Raw genomic sequence first — 19,114 nt, forward strand, 5'->3', positions numbered from 1 at the left:
ATTAGGAAACACCACAAAATCTTGTAATAAGTCTCAGATAAGGAAAATGTCACATTAAAGGAAGAACTGAAATGCGTCACTTATCTCATGTATGCTCCATATCAGGAGCATAACAATACCATATACATAGTATGTTCCTACTAAGAGGATATGGTCATAATATTACAACTCTAGTAAAGCTAGCTTATATGTTTCGTCTATCTATAATAAGTGTAAATAAGGTAATAATATTTATTTCATGTTTAGGTTAAGGGTTCATATCTGATACGGCTATGCTTGTAGTATTAAGTTTCGTATTAAGTAATTTAGTTTTGAGTTGGTATCCCAATACGATGTGAATAATGTTACATATACCCCAAACAGTTTCTAGTCAGGTAATTGTGATTATTGCGCTGATTAAGTTTTCCTAGATATCAATTAAGTATCATTAAGTAACTAATTCATACTTAAACTTCATGCGGACTGTAATATACGTGTCAAAAAAGTTATTTAATTAAACGCTCTTTGATTACAGTTATTAATCAATGCAGTATTAATTAAGTTCTTCTTTATTTTTGCCAAAAGTATTTGAAAAACTGAACGAGAACTTGAACTTGGATGATACTTAGCTGTAATCGAAGAGCGTTCATTTGAAATAGTGTTTTGATTCCCTAACATTTTGTAAAGCATTCTTTAAATAAAATATTTAATAATACTGCATATGATAAATGCATAAAAATCAAATCCTTCTAACATATATTTCTGTAACGATAAAGCTTGGAAGTATTATTCCCAAGGGAATATGATAATAGCTCAATAGTTTAATAATATAGACCAAAGCAAACTTCTTGAAAATTATTTATACACTACACACAGGCACAAGTACTACTAAACTTTAAGCAGCATTTTATATTTTATAGCCCTGTAAATGCTATACTTTTGCAATACTTAGTATCTTACTTCTTACCCACTCGAAAATAAAATTTCTTCAAAAAAATAACACAAAACAAACTTTCGGCAAATTTTCGACACCTGCGTTTTTCGCTGTACGTGTAACATAACACTGACCTATTGTAGGCTGTCTACAATAATTTTTTCGACTTTCCTCTTTATGGTTTTTCTGATCAGTGGAGATATCAATAATTTTTATCACAATATACTCAATAACCTGTTTAAGTTTGGTCAAAAAAAAAACAACAATAATAACAGAAAAAAATGCACATGTTTTTTGTTATAATCTTCAGTTTAAACAAATTCAAAGAAAATAATAATAATTTTAACGAATTCGTTTGATTTTTACTTAAAAATCGAAGAGGCTCACAAACGCGGAGACCGATAAAATGTTCGAAACGAAGTCTCAAAAGGTGAAATAAGCTCGACGGAAACTCAGAACTCGCAACGCTTTGGTCCGTTCGTGGTTACAAACGCGCGTGTGCACTTGGCATAAAGGTTAAGCTAAGACTGATTAGACTTGAAGTGAGATTCTGACTTTTTATGGATTTTTCTGTTTTCTGTCTTATAAAAATGCTAAAATGTTAAACTGCTACAAAGCGAAGTGTGGAACCTCTTTCATTGCATCATTTCATCATTCCATCATTCCATCATTCCATCATTTCAACATTTCAACATTTTATTAGTATTCATTTTTTTTATTTTATTAGCATTCATTTTTTACCATTTTTATTTTACTTTTAAGAAAGCAGCGTTGCACAGCGAATGTTACTTAAACTCCGCTTTGAAGTGCAGATAGCGAAGCGATCCGAACTTAACTTATGGGCTTGTGACGCAGCGAATCCAAAATACGAGTACAATATACAAAGTTCACTTTCAAATGAAACTATGAACAAACTTTTGAATACCTAACGGATCTATTTGTTTCCTCTTCATTCACCCGTCTTCGTCTGCCCCCTAACACCCACTGCTTTTCTTACAATTACGAACGGCAACTCTTTCTTCTAGACGGAAAATTGGGGCATGCAGCGGAACAACTGAGCGTGTGCTTGTTACACAGCAAAGCGATTACAATCGTGAAAACCCATAGGCAACCGAAAGCAAAAACTCTAAACAAACAAAAACAGATTTGTAGAGCTTTTCTACGCGTTTAAATTGTGTTAAATTCACGTGCTTCTCTCTGAATCATCGGAGCACATCTGTGCGGTCAGACATTTAATTGCTGAACATCAGTAGATAGTGACGTATATTGGCACTTTGATTTCATAATTAGATTTCCTATTTAGTGTACAATTTCGTAAATAAGCACCTTGCAGATACCAATGACACTTCTGTTAAGAAGCTCAGTAGCGGAGTTAGGTTGGGGCAATCATATATCAGTAATCGATAAAATATGGATTCGCCAAAGTGATAATTTGGATTAGGCGTATATACAATAGATTATATACAATTGATTATATGCATATAGATTATATACATATATTCATTTTTTTTGAGTATATTCATATCCTTACGGTAGCTCTTAAGACCATATCACTTCATATTTTTTGATATTAACGTCGCGTCAACATAATATATAGCACTATAATATATAGCAAAATATAATAACTAGCAAAATATGGTAGCTTATTCCAGTTATTTTCCCTGTTTAAAATGGTTACTTCAAAGTATCTAAATCACACTTTCTTGTGGCGGAAAGGTATTTACCGCCCATGCATTTACATATATACGACAATCTAAATATTGTAAAACGCACAAATACATTAATCATGCATACACTATTCATACTTCCTAAAACACATTGAAATCATGGAATTATTCATAAAAATGGCTTTATTTTAAAGATGATTGAACGCAACTAACATCTAATTTTAAATAGATTGTAGGAGTATTCATATTTCTATGTCTATTTAAATATAGTACTATGGTCGTGTGCGAGTTAGGCTAAGTTGCGTTCTAAATGAGGGAAATTCTAAGTTGTGCCGATAATGTAGTGCAGTGTAAAAAATTCCAAAAAATCTCCCATTTGGTTTAGCATCAACTTAGAAATCTGATTTCTAAAATGATATAAAACACATTGGAATCATGGTATTGGTCCCAAAAATAACTTTATTGCAAAGATAATTACAGCACAACAAAAATCTAATTTCGAAAAGACGATATATGGTATTGGATAGGTTTGTGCACTGGCTCAATAATAATTCATATTTTTGTTTTTTTTTGTTTAACTTTGATTTAAAAATTTTTTATTTTTTTCGGAGTCTTCTGACATTTATCAGCTATAAGGGTAGATCATTATACTTCACCTTTAACATATATCAGTATTATAGGGGTTTATTTTTTGTTTTGTCGTTAATTCTACATCAGCAAGAAAATCGTACAGAAATTTATATATGTATATACTATATAAAAAGGTCTGACAATGTCACGTCAAAACTAAAAGGTAGATAATCACATCTCTAAATTTTAATAAAATACCAGTAGAATACTTATTGTTTTTACATCATTGCAGTATATTTTACTAGCAATTGATGGCATTTGTATTCCTTTACCTTACCTCAATATAATTATTTTAAGCTAGTAGGTCGCCGTTATTTCCTTATGAAAAATACTGAGAAATGTAAATAATTTTTTTTTAAATAGTTTAAACCCTAAATTCTAATATTAATAACATATTCACCAATAATAAACTAAATTGTCACCAAAAAAAAAAAAAAAAGAATACAGCAGCCATTTCTAATCAATATTTGGAGCTATTTCTTTGTTTATAACTCAATAGCCCTTATTAATTTATTAATTAGAGCAGGGCTGTCCATAGTACGGCCGTGCAAAGCAGACAACCTCGGGAATTTTTACGAAAATGGAGAAAAATGAATTTCGTGTGCTGATTAAGCATTCGTGGCCAAAATCCACGAATTGGGATACAAACAGCTACCCCATCCAGCATATTCTCCAGATTTAGCCCCCTGCGACTATTTTCTGTTTCCAAACCTAAAGAAATGGCTCGGCGGTAAGAGACAAATGCGTATTTTGAGAGCTTTGAGAAAACCTATTATTTGGAGGTAATAAGAAAATTAGAAAAACTCTGGACTAAATGTATCGAGCTAAAAGCTGGTTATGTAGAAAAATAAAATGTTTATTTGGCGAAAAAAATTTGTTTTATTCAAAAAGTCACTGACTAATCAAACCGCCCTTATCAAACGTATGTATTTGTTTCTGCGGGCCTCCAATCTGTACCGCTATCGCATCTGATCTGAACAGCCCTGTATTAGAGCATAGGAGTAGAACTAATATAATATGTTATAGCGAAAACAGTATATGGTAGAGGCTGCCATAAATAGAGTAAAGGACCAACCCAGTTGGAAAAGTGGTTTTTCTCTCGTTTTCTTCGAGATGATCTTTGATATTGCGTCCGTGTGTTTGAGCAAGTTTGCAAAACAATTGCTCAAAACATGAATGTTAAAAGTTCCTCTTTAACTTACAAACTCTCTCATTTGCAGTGTTTACAGCAACCTATGCCTTCATTAACATATTATCAGTGCCAATTTGGAATGAAGTGAGGTGAAATTTTCTATTCCATTTAGATTTTTTAATTTTTATTTAATTCTAATTTATATTTATAAATACATTTATAATTATCTAAATATAATGTATAAAAAGGGTTAAAAAATTAAAAAGCAGCTATGCAAGACATGGATGCATCTATTCTTCGAGACATGTACACAAAATGTCTTTGAACATATTCGGCTAACTTGTTCGAAAATGTCTTCGAAGACCGTCATACATTTGGATCGATCGGTTTTCAGGTATGTATCCATGTCATCAAGACATCTTCCTTGACGGATCGATCCGTTTTCTATTGGGAAAGTAAAAGTTCATGTGAATGTCCATACAGTTAGTGTACCAATAATAGAGTTTTTATTATATTATTAGCTTTCAGGTTACATCCAGGCCCCATTCTCTCACTCACCTACTTCCTGCCTACGCCAATGCTACACAAATAGATTAATTAATTTTACTCTAAGTTTACTTAGCCGGTCACACTGGCGCTCATACTTAAAGTTACCTTTCCATATAAATTTATTCAAATGCTAATCACTTGTGAGCAAAATGCATTTGTTTATATGTTGGGGACTTATGTATCGCAATACTCGTATTATAATGTTAATGTAAGTAAACAAATGATTATGGTATGCTAATCACATACAGTAATTGTATCTAATAACGCAAATACGCTCAGTCTCGAAGCTTGTGTAGATGTAGCACGTGTTATATTGAACCTTTACACTCTTAAAGGTGGGGCTTCATATATACATACCTATATATGCATATATAAATTGTGAACATATTATTTTCTGATGTATGTAAATAAATTATTTCACTTTTGAAGAGCACTGAACGCTTTAATAAGATTTTATTAATAAGACTATTGAAGGGCAACGACAATTTTGTTGCAAACCGACATAATCAGGAAATTTTTACTTTTTATTTGCTAACTTGATTATGAGTAATAATTTGCATTGAAAAAATTATTTATAAAATACAATGTTATTTGTTTAGGGATTTTTTAAGAAATGTGAAAAATTATATATATTTGTATTCTTGTTAGACATGATAAGACAAATTAATATGAAAAGGCTTGCCCATCTCAATGACGATTTTTGAATTTCGGTGTTTGAAATTATTATAATGTGTGTAAAGATACTTCATATGAATCAAGACGAAACAAATCGACAAATTGAATTGAGTAGTATATCTAACTACAACACGTTTATTAAATAATTTCTTTGAAGTACTATAAAGTACCATTTTCTGGTAATAAAGCTATAACTCATATCTGCCACATAAGCTATAATATGTTTCTTTTATAAACAACTAACTGACCCGGCGTACTTCGTGTCGCATTGGTTTAATGGCGGTTTTTGTAATTTAGCGAGACTCTCGTTTAGTACTCATATTCAGTCTGTTGATTTGTTCGTCAACAGGGGGATTGTAATTGAAACCACATAAATTCAAATTAGCATGTATCGTTCGAATTCGATTCCTTTGCAGCGTTGCTTGCCTCTATTCACTCGTTTCTAATGATCGAGCAAGAGCAGTGTGAACTCGATCTCTTTCTTGCCTTGCTTGCCTCTGCTCACTCGTGTCTAATGATCGAGCAAGAGCAGTGTGAACTCGATCTCTTACTTGCCTAGTTTTTCTATGCTCACTTGTTTCTGAAGCTCGTTCTTCTCTTCTCCTTTTTGCTTGATTTGTAGTTCGATCAAAGGCACTTCGATTTGGTGGCATAGTTGTGGTGATAAATAAAACGTATTGCCCTCTGATTTTAATAAATTTAATTAAATAAATAATTCTATTTCACTTAATATATTTACTCAAAACTAAACTAAAACACACACTGTACAATGTAAAAACCAAACTGACTTCTCACAATCCAACAATCTAGGATTGCTAGAGTGTTTTAAGTGATATTGGAAATTATATTATAGAACACACTTTTACCAAAATATTACTAACCTAAAACCCCAACTCTGATTTTAATAAAAATTTGTAAAAACCTTCCCGGGTATATACCTAATAATTTCTCAAATTTTCACGGTGATTGGATGTATGGTATTTGAATCCATCGAGTACAGACATACAGACAGACAGACAACATTCATTTTTTATATATATAGATTCTTTCTATTATCTTAAAAAACATAAAACGAATTAAATACGGTGAGAAATTTTTGCATGTGGATTTCGCATTGGAACAGATACGAAGGTAGTTGAGAAAACAAAACATCCACTTGTCAGTCTCTATTTAAATTTACTTAGATGAAATTTAAACTATATATTGGATTAATATCAGGATCTGCTGATGTTGACCGCACATTTCAAAAATTGGCCCCACAGAGGCATACGTCCTCTATTGTAAAGTGATTTCAAAGAATATAGTTCGTATTTCGTCTTTCGAGAAGAGCTAACTATTTGAATGATTTTTTGTTGATATTGTATTTTGTTCGTTAAACTATTCTTAACACTAATGTGAAAACAGTTCGATATTTAATTTGTTTAGATATTTAGATATTTGCTTTTGAACAAGTTCATTAATTGAAATATTGTTACTTTTAAAACCCTTTACACAAAAAAGTATACAAAGAGTATTTTCAGTTTATTACGATTTTTGTAACGCATTAAGGAAGAGTTGATCAATGCAATGAACTGAGTTCATGTAGCCCTGTCCGTCCATACGTCTATGCGTCTTTCCGTCTGTCATTTTGTCCATCAATCTATTTCATCCCAAACTCTCTCAGTTTTTGATCTATTTGTATAAAACATCACAGGCACATACTTCGAAAGCAAAATCTAATCGTTTGTAGAATTGATCAATGTCGGATTACTATATTCCATAGCTTCCATACAAATAAAAATATTCAAATGGAATAAAGTACCGAATTAGCAACAGATTTTAGTTAGAAAAGCCTTGTTTATTTTCCAATGTATGTACTCAAAGTTTAGACCTTAAACATGATTTCTAAAAATCAACCTCGTTTATTGGATTGGTCGAAATCGGACTATATGCACTATATGCTAAAGCTTCTATTAAAACTGGACAGTCAATCAGATTTTATTGATCTGAATTTTTAAGAAGAATATTTTTAAGAAGAATAAAATTTGATACAAACTAAACTGCCAAATCAATAAAACTAACCAAATCAAGCATTTTTGTTTTGTTTGGGAAGTACTTCTAAGGTTCTATATTTCGAAAACTAATAAAAATGCTTTTGACACTGTTTTTTGGAAGCTAATTTTATAATTTAGAATAAATGATAATACCGAGCAACAAAAATGAACTTAAAGCTCAAAACTACAAACCATATTTCGCCGGAAACTACCGGGCCTTTGCCAATAATGGATTGAAGTTTAAAATATTATGTTAAGGGGTTAATAATATTTTCTTTGAGACACAACGTAATCGGACAATGCAATGTAAAGACTGTACATTAAATACATCTGAATTATACAATTGAAATATGTTAATGTTGTATAGTTCAGAAAAAAATTACGTGGTCTACTGTTATTATTTGTATATTAATATAAATAAAATATAATAATATGTAATATAATATTCATCAGATATAAATAATACAACTTCAGCTTTATTATCGCTTTAATAGATCAAACAAAATATATGTATTTCTTACAGTGATTATGTTCAATTAAGAGCATTTATATCGTACTCATTTTTTATTCGTTACATTAATATCAAGGGAAAGAACATAGGTATAATTCGATTAGGCACTTATGACATATATTTGATCAATTTCAGTATATTAGAAAGTTTATGTTAAGTGGTATTTATTTAGTACATAGATAGATCAACATTAATTTGTCAGATGTTCCCTTCATATGTTGAAATATTCAAATATCTTTGTCATAATAAATGTGAAGACAATAAATTACAAATTAGAGATTATGGTCTCGATGTAGATAGATCAATATGCAAAAGTCGACCTTTTTAAAAATTCGGAAATGTCGAAATGTTTTATAAATAGTAAATGTAAGCATACCTACGTATAGTAAGCATGGACACGAGTAAGGTTAAACTGGCTGGTTATAAGCCCCACATAAACGTACCGCTTCCTAAGCATCGTATAAGATGTTAACATTCTTTGTAAATCTAAGGAGTGCTTAAAGCTTGATTCGGAGGCCCATATTCTTGAAAATGCTAGCCATAAGTTTTAAAGATGTTCCAAAGTTTCCTATGTTTCTAACTACCAGCATGTCCTGCATATTTCATATATTTTTCATTCGTTCTTATAGATTTTTATTGCTATAAATATAACAATTTTGTTTTTTAACAAATCTATTAAGTGAAAATTGAGTTTCTTAGAAAATTTGATGCGAAAAATCAAATTACTTTTATAGTAAATTTTCACAGCTTTAGAATGTTCAGCGGTTAACAACGATTGATATTGTAAAACGGCAAGTTTTAAACTGAACATATGATGTATTGGATGACTGTACTATTTACATATGTCACTGAAATAGTGTTGCCAAATCAGAACCACGAAATGGACAGCCCTTAAGGAACATAGCGTTAGTATTAAAGCATTAACAGACGGGAACTAAATTATCATTAAGGGGCTAAATTATAATTTATTTACTCATTTAACACATTTAAATGATCATCATGTATGGTCTTTAAATGACCGAATTTAATCTAATTTATTCGTCATTTAGGTTTTTAGAAATGGTAATGCTGCATATGCAATTGAAATAAAATAAAAAATTGGAACAAAATTCAAGAGTTATTTGGTTGTCAAAGTGTAAACAATACAGATTTGCGAACAATGTTCTTCTTGCTATGAATTTAGTTTTCATAGTAAAACGTATATTTATAATAACATTTCTAGTTTTAAATTGAACGAACGGCGTCTTTTTTCTTTAATTTTTCTTGCTTTTCCATTTTAAATTTAAAATTCCCTCGCTTTTTCAATAACAAAAAACATATGATACAGCAACTTCTTAATGATAATTTGTATTTATAATTTATACCGTCTGTCAGGGTATTTCTAAAATGATCATTTGAGGCTGCATAATGATAATTAAGCGCGCTCGTCTGTCAATGCAATTACTGTACTAATACTTTACTGATACTTTTTGTTATTCTTCGCAGGCAATGAACTCAATCTTAACATTAATTATGAAGTTATAGTTATGGTTATAGAAAAACAATTCAAACAAAGCACATTCTTTTTCTAATTTCGAATATTAAAAGTATCGATTGTCTCCTCAAAATGCAAAGAATTTTGAAGAGACATCCCTTTACAACTCTCACAAAAGAAATAGTTGTCCAGCAATAGTGGTTGGATATCGTTTGAGCCTGAGAATCACAAAACTTTAGTCGCTTACCGGGGTATCCATTTAAGTGACTTCGAATGCCAACCAGACTCGTTGCCATTGTACCGTAATTAACTTCACTTGTAAGTCAAAATAACAAAAGTTCAAGTCAACAAAACACGAAAGAACCGGTAAGTTAAAATTTTTGTGATTATTTAATTGTCTGAAAATAATTTGTAAATAAAATTTACAACTTTTAAAATTACAAAAAAACGAGGTTACGTTAAAGAAGTTAACTGTGCACAAAAAAAAACGACACAACACTGTTTTTATGCAATACTCGTATAAACACAGAATAATTCGAAACTGCTTAACTCATAATTCGAATTAAAAAAACAACGACTTTTCCGTTTAAAATGCATTTCTCACGTAAAACATTTTTAGCCTTAATTTTTTATTTTCGAGTCAAACCTTGACTTTCATGTTGCATTGCACGCACTTTAACTGCCGTTCCCTCAATGTTCTGTGGCGAAACTGGGTCAATGTCTTGCTTTGATTTTCTCCTCATCTTGTTCTATTTCCTTTGCACATCTTTGCCACAACTCTTCTTATGCACTTTTTGCTCCAACTATTATAAGGTGACCATGCCTCATACAGAGCTTTAAGGTGACCCAATGCTTGATATGCAATAATAAACTTATACAGCGTTTACATTGGCCGAAAATGGCTCATTTTGGTCAAAAATCGAAAATGAGTATCGAATGGCTCATTCTTGCATATAAAATTTCAAGCACAAAATGAGCAATTTTCTCACATTCTGTATGAATGACGTTCGAATGCATTCCACATATGTTCCAAATGCAAAGGAATCTATTGAACATACCCTAAATAAAAGCTCTTCATGGCATTTTGACAGTTTGTAAAAGCTGTTTTGACATATTTAGAAAAAAAGATAAACAAATGTTTAGTAGTTTTATTTCAGTTTGAATTGTTACCATGAGAACGAATGAAATACAACGAATGTAAACACTTTCAAATGAGTCATTCAAAATGAGCCATTTTCGGCCAATGTAAACGCCGTATTAAGCTTGAAATGCAGTAGAGAGCACTGCCCTAAATTGTTGTGCTATCGATAGTGTGTAGGTGTGCTCAATACACCTAATATATAAATAGAAATGCATGGGTCGCCTTGTTAATGACTAACATAATCAAAACTTAAGCTTACTTTTTTAATAAAATGCTTTTAAATTTGTTTTAAGCAAATTATTTCAATTTAACGTTAAAAAAATTACAACGAGGTTGTGCAAATAAGAATTAATGTGCGAAGGATCTAAATGGTATATAAGAGTTGTTCAAAATTCTCTTTACTTTTAAGTTTTAGCTACATACTTTAAAAGATATAAATTCAAATTCGATCAATATTATACCTTGTTAATGACTAACAAATCAAAACTTTATGCATACTTTTTTAATAAAATGCTTTTAATTTTGGTTTAAGCAAATTATTTCAATTTAACGTTAAAAAAATTACAACGAGGTTGTGCAAATAAGAATTAATGTGCGAAGGATCTAAATGGTATATAATACGGCGTTTACATTGGCCGAAAATGGCTCATTTTGGTCAAAAAATCGAAAATGAGTATCGAATGGCTCATTCTTGCATATAAAATTTCAAGCACAAAATGAGCAATTTTCTCACATTCTGTATGAATGACGTTCGAATGCAGTCCACATATGTTCCAAATGCAAAGGAATCTATTGAACATACCCTAAATGAAAGCTCTTCATGGCATTTTGACAGTTTGTAAAAGCTGTTTTGACATATTTACAAAAAAGATAAACAAATGTTTAGTAGTTTTATTTCAGTTTGAATTGTTACCATGAGAACGAATGAAATACAACGAATGTAAACACTTTCAAATGAGTCATTCAAAATGAGCCATTTTCGGCCAATGTAAACGCCGTATTAGAGTTGTTCAAAATTCTCTTTACTTTTAAGTTTTAGCTACATACTTTAAAAGATATAATTCAAATTCGATCAATATTATACCTTGTTAATGACTAACATAATCAAAACTTATGCATACTTTTTTAATAAAATGCTTTTAATTTTGTTTTAAGCAAATTATTTCAATTTGACGTTAAAAAAATTACAACGAGGTTGTGCAAATAAGAAAGAATGTGCGAAGGATCTAAATCGTATATAAGAGTTGTTCAATTCTCTTTACTTTTAAATTTTAGCTACATATTTTAAAAGATATAATTCAAATTCGATCAATATTATACCTTGTTAATGACTAACATAATCAAAACTTAAGCATACTTTTTTAATAAAATGCTTTTAATTTTGTTTTAAGCAAATTATTTCAATTTGACGTTAAAAAAATTACAACGAGGTTGTGCAAATAAGAAAGAATGTGCGAAGGATCTAAATGGTATATAAGAGTTGTTCGATTCTCTTTACTTTTAAGTTTTAGCTACATACTTTAAAAGATATAATTCAAATTCGATCAATATTATGCCTTGTTAATGACTAACATAATCAAAACTTATGCATACTTTTTTAATAAAATGCTTTTAATTTTGTTTTAAGCAAATTATTTCAATTTGACGTTAAAAAAATTACAACGAGGTTGTGCAAATAAGAAAGAATGTGCGAAGGATCTAAATCGTATATAAGAGTTGTTCAATTCTCTTTACTTTTAAATTTTAGCTACATATTTTAAAAGATATAATTCAAATTCGATCAATATTATGCCTTGTTAATGACTAACATAATCAAAACTTAAGCATACTTTTTTAATAAAATGCTTTTAATTTTGTTTTAAGCAAATTATTTCAATTTGACGTTAAAAAAATTACAACGAGGTTGTGCAAATAAGAAAGAATGTGCGAAGGATCTAAATGGTATATAAGAGTTGTTCGATTCTCTTTACTTTTAAGTTTTAGCTACATACTTTAAAAGATATAATTCAAATTCGATCAATATTATGCCTTGTTAATGACTAACATAATCAAAACTTATGCATACTTTTTTAATAAAATGCTTTTAATTTTGTTTTAAGCAAATTATTTCAATTTGACGTTAAAAAAATTACAACGAGGTTGTGCAAATAAGAAAGAATGTGCGAAGGATCTAAATGGTATATAAGAGTTGTTCAATTCTCTTTATTTTTAAGTTTTAGCTACATACTTTAAAAGATATAATTCAAATTCGATCAATATTAGTATCAAAACATCTCGTTTTTCAAGATAATTCCAAAACGTTCAAAACAAAAACGTAACTATGATCCTTAGTTTCTTTAAGAAAGATATGTTAATTAAGGTTTGGTTAATATTAGAATCTTAATATCTAGCTTTACGAAATAATGACAGTAGATTCAAAAATTGCAATCCCTACATTCATTTGTGAAGACAAGGCGTTATTTTTTAAAATCATGATATAATACATAATACTCTACAAGAAAACTAAACTATGATTCTGGCATACTTTTGAAAAAATTATTAAATTTATATCACTATTAGATCCATAAAGTCTTACCTTTCAAAATATAATAGAATGCTCTAAAATTAAACTTAACTATCATTCTTACTTTTTTTTTGATAAAGTAAAAAAATTAAAATCAATATTAGGCTCTTATATTCAACTTTATAATATATTGTCAAAGGGTACGAAAAGTTATCTTAGTTGCGATACTTACATTCTTTTGGAAAAATAATCCAACTTATATTAATATTAGTTTTATAACATCACACCTTTTAAACAAACACTAAAAGGGTCTAGAAGCAACTAAGCTATGACTCTTACACACTTTTGATGAGATATTTAAATTAAAAGCAATATAAAATTTATAAACTGACTTATTTTAAAATAATGTCAGAAGGATTTTATAAATTCTTAACATATTTGTCTTATTTTAAAAAGATAGATAATTTTAAATCAATATTAAGTTCATAAAATCTTACTTTTCGAACTAATGCCAATAAGATGGAAAAGGAACTAACTATGTTACTTACATTTTTTGAAAAAGTAATTAAAATTAGAACAATATTAGATTCATGAGATTTCAAAACAAAACTTTTCAAAAGATTATATATTATTCTAAGTTTGTATTATATTCTGTTAAAAATATTATAAAAATTCCCTACCATCTTAATAAGTTAAGTTTGTAACATGGGACGGAATATTGTCTCTATGTGGCCTGTCATGAGACTTGTTGTCGCATCACGTTTGGGTACTTAAATTTGCACTTAGCCAAGAGAAGTATACAAGTGTAATCAAATATTCCATTAGAAAAAGTTTCCTGCCTTCATTAAGCAGAACATAATCACTATTCTAATACCGCCTTACTTATGATATGAAATTTTTTTTAAGTTGCAATGTTTCTACTCTAGATTGAGAGTTCTACACTCTTGGCGTCTTATCAATCTCCTACACTAATCTTTTTACAGTGTATATTCCGTAGTACTTATGAAGACGACCCTTCGAAGGGTTTTAAAAAGCAGTAGCAAGCTAATTAAAGTAAAAAAAAAGTGGTGGTCTGGACACAAATCGAAAATAACAAGAGCGTACCTTGAAATGCCAACATAAAAGAGACCCTCGTCGAAGTAATGCGAAAGCGGTTTCGAGGGGGAATGAGTGTCGCTGAAGAGGGAGTCAGACCATTTCGACGACGGTCGGTTTGATGGTGCATAAAGCATTCCACCTCCTCACCACAAAAAAAAAACGAAATAATGTTGTGTAAAAGCAAAATTTTCGCTGACAAGAAACTAGGATTAAATATAGTATTATCAGCAAGATTACATGGATTTATGTTCTAAGCAAACATTATAATAGCAAATTCCAATATTTTCATTTAAAATGTTATTTCTTTGGTGATTTAAAAAATAAAATAAATAATTATTGTCCATTATAAATGCATGATTGTAAAAGATCCTAGTTCTTTAAAGCAGGAAAGTTAATAAGTTTCTGATGTATTTTAAAAAATAACTTTTTTGAAAAAAATGCATTTCAATTCCTTGTGTATTTTTTAAAAATAGACTGTATTTGCTGGTATGAGATTGGAATCTTATGGGATCGTATAAGTATTATTAGTAGTACTGATACCTAGTACAAAAGGTATTGGACTTTATCTAGAACCAATACTAGATACAAGTTGATTTATATGTATATTATTATCTTAACCACCCCTAATAAATTATCTGGTTATAATTAAATCATCTGGTTTTATTAGATGAATTGCACGCAGCTACATCAATGCGTCAAAGTGTAAATCTTCCACTGAGTTAACTCTTTGTCCGAAGAAAGCATAAATGCTCAATATTTTCATCTTAATAGTTTTCACAGAAATCTCTATTGAGGATACCTAGTCAAATTATGTCAGCAGATTGACAACACATTTTGTTAATCTGTTATTCTGTTAAACTTGTTTAATAATCAATCTGGCGGTATTTGTCAATTTTAACAATTATATTTTGTCTTATAAAGCTTTTACTGAAGAAAACTACAATAAACATTTCCGATACTATCCGAAAGAGTAGGAAGGGAAACTATCCGAAAGAGTGACATTCTATTTTTTTTAAATACTAAGGACGTGTGCGAGATAGAGTAAGTTGCGTTCTAAATGAGGGAAATTCTAAGTTGTGTCGATAATGTAGTGATGTGTCGATACGTATTGATAAATGACTTAGGACGTGTGCGAGTTAGGCTAAGTTGATGCTAAACCAAATGGGAGATTTTTTATGATTTTTTGCACTGCACACATTTAGCCATTTATCAACACGTATCGACACATCACTACATTATCGGCACAACTTAGAATTTCCCTCATTTAGAACGCAACTTAGCCTAACTCGCACACGACCTTAATATGTGCAGTGCAAAAAATCCCAAAAAATCTCCCATTTGGTTTAGCATCAACTTAGCCTAACTTGCACACGTCCTAAATAATTTTTAATTACTTTTTAAATTTTAAAAATTTTTCCATAAAGTCTAAATATTGAAAAGTAAAATAGTTCTGAACTTTTATTTTAGCAGTATTAACAGAATTAAAAAAATTTTAGAGAACTCAAAATTTGTGCTTGACAAATATTTACATATTTATACATATTTTTACATATCTTGATATATATTTAAAACTATGTATTTTAAGAGGATTTTTTTGGAAAATTTTGGATCATAGCATCTAATATTTTTTCAAAAAACCATATCTTTAATAGTTTCAACCATATTAGTCAAAGTCCGGCTACATGACTATTGTCCATATTAATACAAACCCTGAAGTATGGTAGGGTCGTCACATGGGTCACGTACGTGGGAATGTAAAGTATTTATTTTAGAGATATATATGATGACTAAGCAGGATATTAACCAAATTATTATGTTACCGGTATGTTATGTATAATAACAAAAACCGTGCTTAACATACTATCTATACTGAAAGCCTCACAACAATAAGAAAAAACGATTGGTGTATTAATTGTTTATTATATGAATTTATATACAGTTATTAACTGTTAATACAAAGAAAATTTTTACTAGTTATAACAAGTATTATAATCTTTTATGCTTACCACTACTTTACACTGCAACCGCAATTCCAATGCAACGAAGTAATTATTTATTGTATTGATTGTGAGCTTTAACGCTTTTGAATTGTTTTTCAACTACGAGTATTGATTCAGCAAACTTATTGAGAACTTAATTATTTATTTGCTTATTTATATTAACTTTTTGCATTTATTTTATACAATATTTAAATTTTTGACACACTTTTTACTGAACTGAAACGGAAAAATATTCGAAGTTTGCGGTTTGGATTAAATTAATTTGTTTCAACCTTCACAGTTAATCGTATGATACTGATGCTAATTAAAACCGTTCCTCAAAAGTGTTTAATTAAATGAATTAAGCGAAGTTCAATTAATTACTTGTATCTTCGCAAGTACTCTATTTTCGAAATGTCCGATTTCTTAGTTAACGAGTTACACACAACGACTAAAAAACAAAATTAAATGTGAACTGATTTTATACCAAATCGCAAAAAACATCCGCACTTGTCAAATGTTAGATTGGCCAATCAATTATTGAAGTAAAGTTAAGTATGTAAAAGCTTCAGTTAAATGTTTCATTTACAGCTGCTTATTAGCAAAAATACAAACGCCGGATAAGTTTGCAGTAAGTACCTAGAAGCTAGAAGCTAGCACTAAGCAGTTAGCAGTTAGCCAATGGCAATAGCTTCTTACTGACAGCGCTGACTAAGAGAAAAAACACGTTTTAATATAAATAGTTTATATAATTTATTTATATAAGTTATTTATATAGCTTTTATTTTAGTTTATATAAATAATCCCTCTCATACGCACGACTCTGATTATCTCATGAGCGCTGAAACCAAGATACATACATCAGCAGCTTTAGTACATCAGTAATTCTTCGCTAACTTCTGATGATTTGACACATTTTAAGAAATTCTGTATGGTTTTTTTTTAAATGTTGGCCTTTGAACTATATTTTACTTGAAAATAAAAGAAAAAACCAAATTTATATACATTTTTCACAAAGTGATGGATAATGGATTTCTTGTTTATTCTAACTACTAATAAACTTCATACTTTAGTTAAAAATCCAAATATAAGAGTAAAAAATCGGGGTTGTTAGGCCAACAGTCTAGCAAAGACCGTAGAGATCATTGCAGACGCCTAGTTGCCAAGTTAGATTCTGAAACTATAGTGAAGGTTAAGATACAACTGTGTCGACAAATCAAATTTTTATAAATAAATTAATTCATAGTAGCTTAATGAAAAATTTTATATAGTGTTGGTTTTAATAAAGTGAAAGCTTCAGAACATTTCATAAAATTATTGAAATTTTTATATTAGAATCCAAATAGTTAATAGATTTTTAGGTAGATAGATCCGTAACGATAACCGATAACAGTTCTTAAAGCAGTTAATAATGGTTTACATTATTTGAGAGAGGTATGAGCAGAGCTCAGTATTAGGAGTGAAGCTTAGCCCCTCAGAAAAGCTAGCTTTAGAGAATTTTAGTCAAAATTTTGAGAAAGCCGCATAGAAATAAAGGTCCCAAAGTTTCTTTAACAGGCTTAATACTTAACCGTTAATGTTAACAGTTAAAATGTAATGATAATGTTATCCCTGAATGATGACTTGGTTAGGTAGTAACTATATACCACTTCTTTAATTAAAACTTTGGAATATGCATTATGTACAGATAAATCGAAATCTATTTTGTTGTTGTCAATATAAGCTCTATCAAGTGCAATTAAAGCATGTTTCACCCAAATCTTCATATAGTTTTCGTATATTGTTTGCGGTATGCCCTTCAACTTAACTCCTTCAGCAAATTAAAAGTTGCAATATTGTTACAAGCTTGATGATTACATCTGACCCTAGTCAATTTTCAAATTACTCTTAAAAGGTAAAAACTTGTATTTATTATGCATATAAGATATTAATGTAAGCTATTGTAAAGTAAGCTGAGAAAGAGCTGCAAAATCGTTCATTTATTTTAAAATTTTGGAATCAACTATGTAGAAATAGAAATTTAAAAAGATTTATAGAGAGAACGCGTTAGACGGTTACATTGCATGCGAATTTTGTCTTGCGTTTTCGTACATATGTTTTCTCATGCGAACACATCGCATTTTGTGGTTACATTGCTTGCGAATTGACAGTTCTATTGGATACAAATAGATAGAAATGAAAACAAATTGGATAGTAAAGATGATATACCATATATTTTGCGGAAAATTCGTTATCAAATTATTTATTAATTTCAAATAAAGAAAGATGAATTTGAGTGCATGATTTTTATTTTTCAAGATATAAAAATAGCGAATTTGTCTGTTATTCAAACAAAGAAATTAGCAAGTCACAAATCCATTTCCTAAAAGTAGTATATGTTTTCAAATTTATTTCCATTTATAAACTTAAAATTACGTGAAAACAACACATACCTGTCAATTTCACTACTTACACCTTTGATTTTGCACGAACGCATGAATTTCAAACAAAATATGTTCTTTAATCAAATATTCGCATAAGAAAGACAAGACGTCCCGCGAAGTTCTCAGCGACTGTAACCACTTATATATGAGTACATACATCTGATTTGTACGTACGAACATGCAAGACAAAATTCGCATGCAATGTAACCGCAGCCTAAATAACTAACTACAAATATTTAAAAAAAAAAATTTTGACGTGAAAAACACAACGACGATGCCCATTCAAAACAACTAACAGAAGATGCTACAATTATATAGCATTTAAAAAGAAAACATCTTGGAATGGATGGGAGATGTTATACTTATCTAAGGAAAAGACACCAACA

General features: G+C 29.8%; 1 protein-coding gene across 4 annotated transcripts in view; it reads right to left on the reverse strand.

Moving 5' to 3' along the window:
- Positions 1-16,476, reverse strand: part of LOC119687994 (alpha-tocopherol transfer protein-like) — a 34,179-nt gene extending 17,703 nt beyond the window's left edge. For 2 of the 4 annotated variants that reach the window (XM_038102582.1, XM_038102581.1), the window contains exon 1: positions 1,280-1,433. Coding sequence is in view for 1 of the 4 variants with exons in the window: in XM_038102580.1 (XP_037958508.1) it covers positions 9,832-9,880 (49 nt within the window). In the remaining 3 variants the exon portion in view is untranslated. Of the gene's footprint in view, positions 1-1,279; positions 1,434-9,831; positions 10,295-16,332 lie in introns of those variants that run through there. The other 2 variants (XM_038102583.1, XM_038102580.1) reach the window with 2 other exon arrangements.
- Between the last annotated feature and the right edge of the window lie 2,638 nt (positions 16,477-19,114).

The sequence above is a fragment of the Teleopsis dalmanni genome, chromosome X, assembly GCF_002237135.1.
Source record: "Teleopsis dalmanni isolate 2A chromosome X, ASM223713v2, whole genome shotgun sequence".
In the NCBI taxonomy this organism is placed as follows: Eukaryota; Metazoa; Arthropoda; class Insecta; order Diptera; family Diopsidae; genus Teleopsis; species Teleopsis dalmanni.